Genomic DNA, 10760 nt, shown 5'->3' with positions numbered 1-10760 from the left:
AGCTAGTAGTTCAGCTAGTGTGAGCTGATCAGTGAGTGTGAAGCTAGTGTTTATCTGGTTTAGCTGAGTGTTCAGCTGGTTCAGCTAATAGTTTAGCTACTCCAGCTCATCCAGCTTCCTCACCACGTCACATTCTATCCGTATAAGTCCCTTGGTGCGTTTCCCGACCCGAACTATACAATTCATGATCATTTCCGATCATTACTTCATCATACCTTGTTCACAATCATTTCTTATACCAAGTTCCATACCATCTAACCCTTTTTCTTTCGACCTTGAATAGCTTGACCTTAAGTCTATCGACCAGCTTGGCCGTTCTCTTGTCCCATAGACTGCCCCAAAGATCCTATCCAGGATCCATGATGCTACACATGGCGTCTTAACTCTCCCGCGGATAGGGAGGCTTTGAAGATGAGACAACCGGGAAACCGTTGTATGTACTACTAAGTATTCCTATTGAAAAATTAGAAAATTTGGAAATATAGGGAAAATAATAAGAAAATATTACAGTACACGGTTTATCAAAAGTAATAGTTTCATTAGAAAAAAAAAAAGATTTTCTTATTATAATTGTAAACTATGACAACTAAAGTTTCATGTATTTTGCAAAGAAAAAAAGGAATTTCTACGAGTGAGATTGGTACATATAAGAGTAAATGATAGGGAATAAGATAGAGTAATTGGGTGAAAAACTTACAGAGTAAAAACAATATGAAAAATAAGATAAAAATTAAACTCAGCGTAATTGATTCTCCCTTTATAAATCTAGAGGAAGAAAAAGTAGACTGAACTAAATAGTATGCATAGTAAAGAATAAAATAATAATTATTTTTTTTAGCTGGATGAGCGTAACTTACGTATCGCTGAAATATTATCGCCACTTGCGTCATCCAGTCACACACTACATGTATTTTGCAAAGTCCCATACATACTCTCAATCAATAAAGCTGCAGGAGCTGCAGCTCTAGGCTCTAGTCGACAGGATTAGTCTGTATAATGACTCCAAATATGCTTTAATTGTCCCCATGATTCAATGAGATTGAAAGTATCATGTTTGTATGATCATCATGGCCAACTCAAACATAAAAACAAAATCTACAATGACCACTAACCGCTGTAATCTCCTGAACAACAACGATCAAATGGGACCACAATGTAATAATAAATCAAATTATCGCAGGAAACTATTAATAGTTTTATAGTATTTGTATTAACATGTGATCATTGAATTTATGAATTCTAGGAAAACAAAAGGACTATTAACATGAAAATAACTTGTTTGAGCAATTGAGCCGTGTAGTATGTTTAAATTTAGGAATGATATGAGGTTTTTTATATGGGAAAATTTAGAAAATATTTTCAAACAAGATTGTATTATGAAAACTACAGTATGTTATTATTTTTGAAATCTACTCTTACTTATATGTGAAATGACTAAGCTAACCTAAATAACAAATTTTACTCTAATTTCAAAAGATACATATATACTTATCAATTTAAGTATGTTTACTTCCATACACTACAATAAAGTGTAGCAATGGTTTAACGCGGAACTGTACAAATTTTACTCTAATTTTAAAAGAAGAGACGCCGGTTCGTGGAAGACGGTGGTGAACGTGGAGAATGAGGATGTGACACCAGCATGAATGAGTTTAGGTACTTAATTTACTCATAAATAATCTTATTATTAGTGAAAACATGGTTTAGTAGTGACCTTTAACTTTCTGTGATGATATATGAATCCATTAGACCATTTTCAAACAACTCATATTTTGTATTAACTCCATTCTTGTGACTAACTAATAATGATCTCTTATTCTCTTTTTCCTTTTGGATTCACTAATTGGTTTCTCTGTTTCTGACACACCCGACAAAGGAAGTGGTGGTTCTTTTAAACATCCCAGTGTGTCGGAACAAAGCTAGATAAATAGATTTTGAATTCGAGTTTGTGTCTCACAGATGAAAACATGTTACACTATTGGAAACAGAAAGAAAAAATATATCACTGATGAAAACATGTTATACTACTGGAAACAGAAAGAATGAAAACGATTGGAAACAGAATAAAGAAATGTGAATCAAACATCGAAAGAAAGCTTAAGCGAACATTAAAACGGCCAAAGCCACATTAAATACAGTTGTCATAACCGAAGTAACTGCCACACCGCTTGCTGCATTTTTTGGACTTGACGCTGGCGCCTTGATGGTCGGAGTTGACTCAGAAGGAGCCGGCGGCGAAGGTGGAATCATTTCAGGCGCTGGAGAAACAGAGGATTGTGGTGGCTGAGACGTTGACGGAGCCTTCGCCGGAGAAATTGGAGAAACAGGTGAATGAGCTTTGGAGGTTGAGCAGTCGTCGGAGCTTTCACCGGGGAAACTGGTACGTTAGGATGATTTCTCATGGCCAGGACAGAGACGATCAACTTCTGTCCCTTCGTACAATGATATCGATCACCACTTACGAAATAAAAAGCACCAGATCGATTCAGAGTGACCTCAGCCTCTCCGTTGTCAAACTTCTCTAGCGGATTCTTAATGTTGCAGCCCTCGAAATCCGCTTTAGTCACTAATTGCACCGAGTCTGATCCCTTGGCATACTTAAAGTCTACAAAAGATTTAAACTTTCTAATTACTATTCAATGTCATTACAAACTCTGAGATTCAGACGTTAAAGCGAGCTTACAGAGTGTGTCATTGACTTGGAAACAGTTTCTTGCAGCCCAAGTATTGTAACTTTCGTTTGGATTAATGACCCAATCACCGTTACCTCCTCCGACGTAAAACATTCGTGTGTCAGCTACAGAGAGAGAGTTGTAAAAGAAGCGAGGATGATGAAAGAAAAACAGAGACTTTTCATGAGCTCCATCATGGTTTTGGAGAAGCGGCCAGATCTGAGTGAAAGGTTATGTGTGTTTGTGATTTGTGGGGGAATTTGTGGAGTGATATATATAGAAGTTTAGAAGAATTGAAGAAAATCTGTGAATCTTGCAATAATGGAAACGAAAAATTAGTGATAGGTTCTTCTTGCTTTCTTTCGTTAATACTAGGGAAATTTATGTTTAAACCTGTGAGAATTGACCCACGGTTAACTCATTTACCATAACAGCTGATTGGATTCTGGATTGTTACCGCCTTTATTATTTACTTCTGATTAAAGATTTATATTAGTGACCATATTCTGTGTATATGGGTTCTTTTCCCTCTGTACAGTATTTTGCTTGATTTCTTATCGCTGCTCATTTTAAACTAAAGTAAAGATTATATAAATTAAATTTAATGTGATTACTAATTAGCAGTGATTAGAGTAGTGTAATTTACTAACTAGTTCAGGATTTAGCTATACGATTATATTAGAGTTCTAAGTCTGTTGTTTATAACTAAACTCAAAATTTGAATCCAAACCGATCATATTCGAAAACATGTATTGGGTAATAGTCCCGTATTAACCAGAATCCAAATTGATATTCAAATTTTTTTTTAAACTAAATATATTTACCCATTATCTAAGTTTAGATAAGTTTGGATATTTTATAGAATTGAGAGTATAGATAATTTTATACCATATTTTCTGTTTAAGTCAGATATTTTGGTCAGTTTTGATAGTTTTCAATTGGTTTTTCGATTTCATTATATGCTTCCAAATATTTTTGAATGATTTTCATAGATAAATTATTAGATGATTTTGAATATCAGATCAAATTCGATCGAATCAAACCCATAAAAACTTGAAAATTAGATATACAAATGAGACATATTTACCTGATATAAAAAATCACAAATTCTGAAATACATGATCCAGAACTGATCCGATCTTAATGAATATCTGAACATTCATCCTACTATGTTTCCATGGGGTTGTGAAATATATGTTGAAACTGAATCATCTGGAAGTGGGTCTTGACTTTACAAATCGATTTTTCATAGTTAAGAGAATCTGAATTGGACTCTACTATCTAAACATCAATATATATTTGATTATCTTGGAAACATGAGTCATCTTTTTAATATGCTACGAAAAAGGTTAGAATTTTTGCTATATGAAATGCAATGAGAAGGCCAAGTTGAGTTGGACATAAAAGGCTAATTAGGAGAAACATCCATGGAATAAACAAAACTATAGTTAACTATATGATCATGTATTTGACATGGATAAAGTCTCATATATATTTAAATCATACACATAAGATGAGATTCTAACATCTTACTCTGCTTATTTTCATATATTCATCAAATAGGCCATTTATTTGATATACTCTGACTTAACGCCATTTATTACATCTTTAAAACAAAACAATATTTTAATTAAAACTGAAAAATAAAACTCAAATATTGTTTTTCGGGTATGGGAGGACAATATAAAAACTTTCACACACAATGTTAACAAGTAAACGCTATTTAATCCTAATATTTATGCAAACACAATATAAAATAGTGAGTAACTGAATGAGAGATATGAGACAAACTCTAAGAATATGATATTATTACATTACATGATACCAAAGTTGGGATGTGAACATCATTGAGACCCAAAGGGACATGGTCAGAAAAAAATCGTATTGGTGATACCAAAAAAACAATTATTGTGCATAGAAAAACCATCATTTCGGTGATAAGGTAATTGATAATACTAAAAAGGTATAAAACTGGAATCTTCTGTATTTGAATACATGTATCGTTTTCTAACACCACAATTGTTATGAATCTTCTGGAAAACTATTTTGTTTTTGAAATATGAATATTTAGAGATGTAGAAAACAGAAAGAACAATCATCTTTCTATTAATATTCGATAACTAGCTCAACAAGAAACAAAAGAGAATTATAGCCTAAACAAATAAGAGCTATTCACTCTTGATTCGCTTCATAAACTTGTCTATCTGGATTTGTCAATTTTGAAATTTTCAATCGAAGTCTTGATGGATTGTGACTTGTGGTGTTGTAGGACATTGCCTTGGATTTGGGAGAAAGTCAACAATCCAACAAGACTTCGATTTCATAGTTTAAGGTGTTTAGGATTTCATAGTTTAAGATCATGAGAAGTTTTCCGCTGAATAAGTTGTTAAATAGGTTGAAATTTCTATCTGTGTTCTTGAACACTTAGGAGTCAATTAATTTAGCAGTTTCAGTTTCATAGTTTAAGATCCCGAGAAGTTTTCCGCTGAATAAGTTGTTAAATAAGTTGGAATTTCTCCATGTGTTCTTGAACACTTAGTTAATTAATCTAGCAGTTTCAGTTTCAATTTTTCTACTATATGTTTATGTTCTTAAACCTTCATCCTTTTTAAACACTGTTGATGTATCCTCGGTGCAATCTTCTTCTATTTTGATTTTAGACATCATGCTTTCCCTGTCACTTGGATGTTGGTTACTATTGTCGTCGATTAGAGGAAATCTAATACCGGCCGGTTACTCTTCTCTTATATATCGATTCTAGTAGTTAACTTGTAATCGGTTGCCGGTTAACGTTTCATAAGTGAGTGGTTCATTGTTTTTTTTTCATAAAGGCCCAATAACTTCTTAGAGACCCGTTTTACAACAACCAAACCTTAAGCCCTCTTCAGTCATTATGCCTATAACCAAACCAAAGTTCTCCCACTTGCTGTCTGTAATAGCTGATGTGGACAAATACTTCACATTTTCATTGGATACTAGAAAATGCTCAAGCGCTTGCACCAGTACTCATCACTTGATCGCCATTTACTCAATTTTAACCACCACTCTTGTCTTGAGGAGCATCTACGGGCCTATTCAGTGGCTATAATTGATCGCCATTTATTATTTTTCGTTACTTTTCAATTATTAGTTATTGCTTATTTCATACTTTATTTAAGTTATGTTGTTCACTAATACAGTTGCTTCTCATAGAAAACATTGCATTTTTGTTGGAGATGGAATGAGATGATGAATACCTTCAAACAAAGATTGAGATCAAAATATAAGAAGCTTGCACAGTGTTTAAAGGATCAAAAATACATCGAGATTCATGGTCCAAAGAAGATGACCTTTAATGTTAAGCTTCTTATCACTGCTCATATGCACCAACTGTTTCACTTCTTGAGTAAACGGAATGCTCATTTTCAGCTTTGACTGTGTCTCCATTTGAGTGCAACTTGTGGTATTTGGTGTGGAAAGTGGCAAACTCGGATTTGAGTCTAGCCGCTTGCCTCTGGCTCCCTAGAACTACAAATTTTATATTTTTCAATAGGAATAAGTTGTAGTCTATTATAAATAATCGTATTATTTATGAAAACAAAATCATATTATGGATGGTTTGGTAGTGGAAAACTAGGATCTATCTCTCTTTCTACGTATTAATGTCTTTGAGTTCTTTTTAGTGATTCTAAGAATGTGATATTCTTACATTACATGACACCAAAGTTGGGAGGTGAACATCATTGAGACCCAAAGGGATATGGTTAGAAAAATCACATTGGTGATTCAAAAGAAAACAATTATTGTTCATAGAAAAACCATCATTTTCGGTGATAAAGTTATTGATAATACAAAAAGGTATAAACTGGAATCTTATGTATTTGAATACATGTATCGCTTTCTAACACCACAATTTTTGTGAATCTTCTGGAAAACTATTTTTTTTTTAAATCTTAATATTTAGAGATGTAGAAAACAAAAAGAATAAGCATCTTTCTATTAATATTCGATAACTAGTTCAACAAGAAACAAAAAGTGAATTTCTGCCTAGAACAAATAAGAGGTAGATTCAATCTTGGTACGGTTCATATACTTGTTAGAAGAAAAATAATCATATAAATGATATTTCCAAAGCTTGAAAATATATTGTCCTGAATTCTGACAGTGGCCAATTTCTTTTAGAGTTTACTGACACAATTTAATCAAATAACTCTTTAGTAAGCTAGTAGCTTCTTTCACGTATTCACAGGATCAGTGAATTAGAGTTTAAGCTTTGTTTTTGGTGGAGATGAGCAAATTATGTTTAGTCAGGACCAAGTGGCCTTTTTTTGGACAAACCATATTTTCATTCATTCAGAGTTTCAAACTCCATTAGAAGAGGAAATATTACACGATAAAAGGCATAACCAGCCACCACAACAGCCATATAGCAGGCTAATCTATTCATTTCCCTTAATGGTATTGCACAGCAGTCTGAATTGGGCTGATCGTATGGGCCAAGATTCATGGTACCTTATACTGACCCATTGACTTCTAGAGTATTAACTTTTTGGGGATAAAGTGAAGAGTTTTTTTTTTGGAAAAAATGGAAAAAAGAAATACTCTCGACTTAGATTTATCCTAATAACTTGTAGCGATTATTTAGGTAACTAGAATTTATATTCCCTTTAATATTATTATACTGTTTAATTAACCTAATTAGTTTTAATATTTCGTAATTGATTTAAGCTTTTTATTTTTTTTTAAGAAAAAAGCGAGGAGAAAATCGTGGGAGAGAGATTTATGGTAGATTTAGAAAAAAATTTAGCCGAAAAATGGAAGTTTTTATATTTTCGTAATTTTGCTATAATATGTATCATACGTTATGCAGAACACTGTAGAAAGTGTGGGAAGTTTATTCTTCTGTAGGCGTAACATAAGATAAAAGACAGAACATGTTATTACAAATAAACAAAAAATGGTAATTCATAGTGTCGTGGTTATAAGTTGTAATAAAGCTATAGGTAAACTAAAGACATCTTGCTAGAATATAATCTGGCGAGTTCTAGCTAAGATAGAATATACAAGAAAGTTTTGTTTACGTTATATATCCAGAATAGATCTATGTATAATACTTAGTATCGATTTCTAGACTAAGTATATGGTCATAATGAGTATTCTATCTTCAGCTATGACATAAAATAAAATATGATTCCATTATTTTTTAAGAGAATTTTAAACATTTAAATAGTCATATATATGTTTCCAATAGTTTTATATTTTTATATTTTTAAAATTTAATTTACTATTTTTCCATTATAAAATGGTAAAACGCGTGTCCAAAATGAACAAAAATATCAAAAAATTTATTAGCATAGTATTAGGACAAATAAAAGTTAAGAATGTCAATTTCAATCAATTTTTTTTTTGTCAACGGATAAAGTGAAGAGCGTAGATCAGAAACTTGGGTAGAGATGTAATTAGCAAAGCTATGAATTTCAGTTAGTAAAATTTACTAACACAACAAAATGTCTCATGACTCCATAAAGCTATGAACTTCAGTTAATACTACATACAAACACAACAAAAATCAAACTTTTTTCACATATGACATTTCTTGTGATGCCACTTGGCAAACAGCCTTACAAGCCACCTTTTCATATGGACACTAACTCGATCCTAGGTACGTGTGTTGACAGTGTTGTGTTATATGTAAAACAGAGTTTTGTTGTGATGTTTGTTGTTAACCCAAAAAGGGATGGCGGCTTTGTTTATTGCTAAGAGAGGAATCATAAACATTTACAGAGGATCGCCGAGAAACTACAACAACAACACTCTTCAATCTTCTCGTTGCTTCACCTCTCAAGTAAGATGGGAGTCATAAACATTTGTTCTCTTCTTCTACCTTTTTTGATGCAGTTGTTGTATGGTTACTCGGATAAATTATCTACAGGGAAGCGATGGGGCTGGAGAGTCATCTGCGAGTATGAATGAGGCGAGACAAGAGGCGATGGGGACAAGTACAGATACTAAGGCTCCAAATGTTTCAGTCAGCTATGCAGCAGATACTGCAAAAGAAGGGTTGAAACGAGCCACAGAATTAGCCAAGGAGACGAGCGAAAACCATACTGAAACAGAGGATGCAGCAGCCATGGTTGCAGGCGGTGAGGACGAGAAGGAAGAGAACGTGACCGTTGGTGAAATAGAAACTCTTAAAGGAAAAAATCAGTCTTCAAGCTGAGAAAAATGTGTCTGTATGTTAAAGGACAAACAAATCAATAATGTTTTTTAATGCGTCAGAATGTTAAAATAGTTCTGACATAAAAGCAGAAACAATCAGACAAATATGTTACAAAAACAAAAACAAAGGGACAATCTTAAACAGAGTAAAGCCGAAAAAACTAGCCTTGTCATCATCTTTTTAGAAGATTAATCTGTCTTTAAACCTGAATCTTGAACTTGTCAAATCCCCTCAGGAACATATCAAGTTCGGTTTAATTAAGAGACGGTCTATCCGGTCAACAGAAGTTGTGTACTTCTGTGATAATGTGGCTGACCAAATATGGAGAAAATAAGTTAAGGAGATAATAAAACCATAAATGTGAATGTTTTCCACGACTAATTGGAATAGATCAAATTCCAGAAAATAGGAGCTAGAAGCTAGACATTGCTTAAGACCACGACGGCGGTTAAAAAAGCGAAAATGGATCAAGTGATGAGCACTGGTGCAGGTGCAAGCGGTGTAAATAATTACGATTACTCGTTTGTCTTAGCACGTACTTGCTTCGTCAATACTTTTTTGACAGATTTCAATACTATTTTTATGGCATAATTTGCACGTAGAGCCAAAAAATCTGTGACATGGGAGAGATATGAACAATTTATCCCATGTCTAACCATGACTTGTGATCTACTGGTGAATAACTCGAGGGTAAAAAACCCAATATGGTGAAACCACCAGGGTTCGAATCCCGGCCACTGGGGAATTAACTACTCATGTGGCAACACGTGAGTAGTCTGCACTACTTCTGTGGGGCCAGTATACCCTCGTATAATTCAAAATAAAAAAAAGGGTTGAGGCCAAAATTACGTGTGTCGTCTATGCATTATTATTGAAAAGGATTCTCAAAGTTTGAAATACTCAAATTATTATTTAACCAGAATTCCATATTTTACTGCTTTTTTAAATATCTTAGATACTTCTCTATCGAACTAAGATCAAGATTATTTTGGAATTCTTTTACCAACTCTAAATTGTGGTTTTGCCAGCTATATTGTTGAAGAAATAATGATAAATTGCAATATATAGCAGGTATTGCGATTCAATTTTATTTATATTTGTATTTTTGTTGGGATCAAAGCTCTGTTACTATAAAACGAAACAAAAAAACATTTCATACTGAAATTATGATGTACGTTAAAAATAAAATGTTTCAAAATAGATGAGAGTTGAAGTTTTGCCAGAAATTTTAAATTAAGATATTAAAGAGAAAAGAATTTGAAATTGAAATTGCTTGATCGATTAAAATTCCATAATTGTTCAAATACACATAGAGAAATATATGTAGAAGACAACCCATTGATAAGAAGATCTCAACCTATAAAAACGGAAAATTTCTCACCATCTTAAACTCATAACCTAATAGATAAGAAGATCTCAACCAATAAACAACTTATTAATCGGAAAATTCTCACCATCTTAAACCCTAATAGATAAGAAGATCTCAACCTATAAAAAAACTTATTAAGTGGAAACTTCCACAATCTTAAACCTAGAACCTCATGACTCCTAAACATGAATTCAGCGGAACCTTTGTTGCATGTTCCATGGTCATTGGCATCTTCTTATCATGATCTTTTTTCCCTCTAATATCTGCTTGTAAAATTTAGTGTGAAAATTGTGCAGCTCTGATATTATTCGAATTGGCCTCGTTCTCATTCCCATTCTTCACGTTCTTTTGTGTGTGTAGTCTCAAGCTCTTGTTTGAATTTTTACTCATCCATGTCGTTTCTTGTGATGCATCTCATTTGCATTGGGGCATGTGAACTTTGGTTCGTAGAGTCCGAAGCTCGATTTTGGTTCTTTTCTCCTCCCTACGTACCATTGTTGCTCTTACATACCAGTTGCAT

At 33.3% G+C, this 10760-nt stretch overlaps 1 protein-coding gene and 1 pseudogene across 1 annotated transcript; one reads left to right on the top strand and one right to left on the bottom strand.

Moving 5' to 3' along the window:
• Positions 1-2097: 2097 nt before the first annotated feature.
• On the bottom strand, positions 2098-2869 carry LOC106329795 (annotated as a pseudogene).
• A 5519-nt stretch (positions 2870-8388) lies between these two features.
• Positions 8389-8962, top strand: LOC106334315. The gene is made up of 2 exons (XM_013772620.1): positions 8389-8496; positions 8584-8962. Exons 1-2 carry the CDS (start codon positions 8389-8391, stop codon positions 8869-8871), a joined length of 396 nt encoding a protein of 131 aa, XP_013628074.1. The 3' UTR covers positions 8872-8962.
• Positions 8963-10760: the final 1798 nt, after the last annotated feature.

This window comes from Brassica oleracea, chromosome C3 (genome assembly GCF_000695525.1).
Source record: "Brassica oleracea var. oleracea cultivar TO1000 chromosome C3, BOL, whole genome shotgun sequence".
NCBI lineage: Eukaryota > Viridiplantae > Streptophyta > Magnoliopsida > Brassicales > Brassicaceae > Brassica > Brassica oleracea.
This window is presented reverse-complemented; position numbering and strand designations above follow the sequence as displayed.

Coding starts and splice junctions, on each gene's coding strand:
- LOC106334315 (XM_013772620.1), top strand. CDS start 8,389: ATGGCGGCTTTGTTTATTGCTAAGAGAGGAATCATAAACATTTACAGA. Junction 8,497..8,583: donor CTCGTTGCTTCACCTCTCAA/GTAAGATGGGAG, acceptor AATTATCTACAG/GGAAGCGATGGGGCTGGAGA.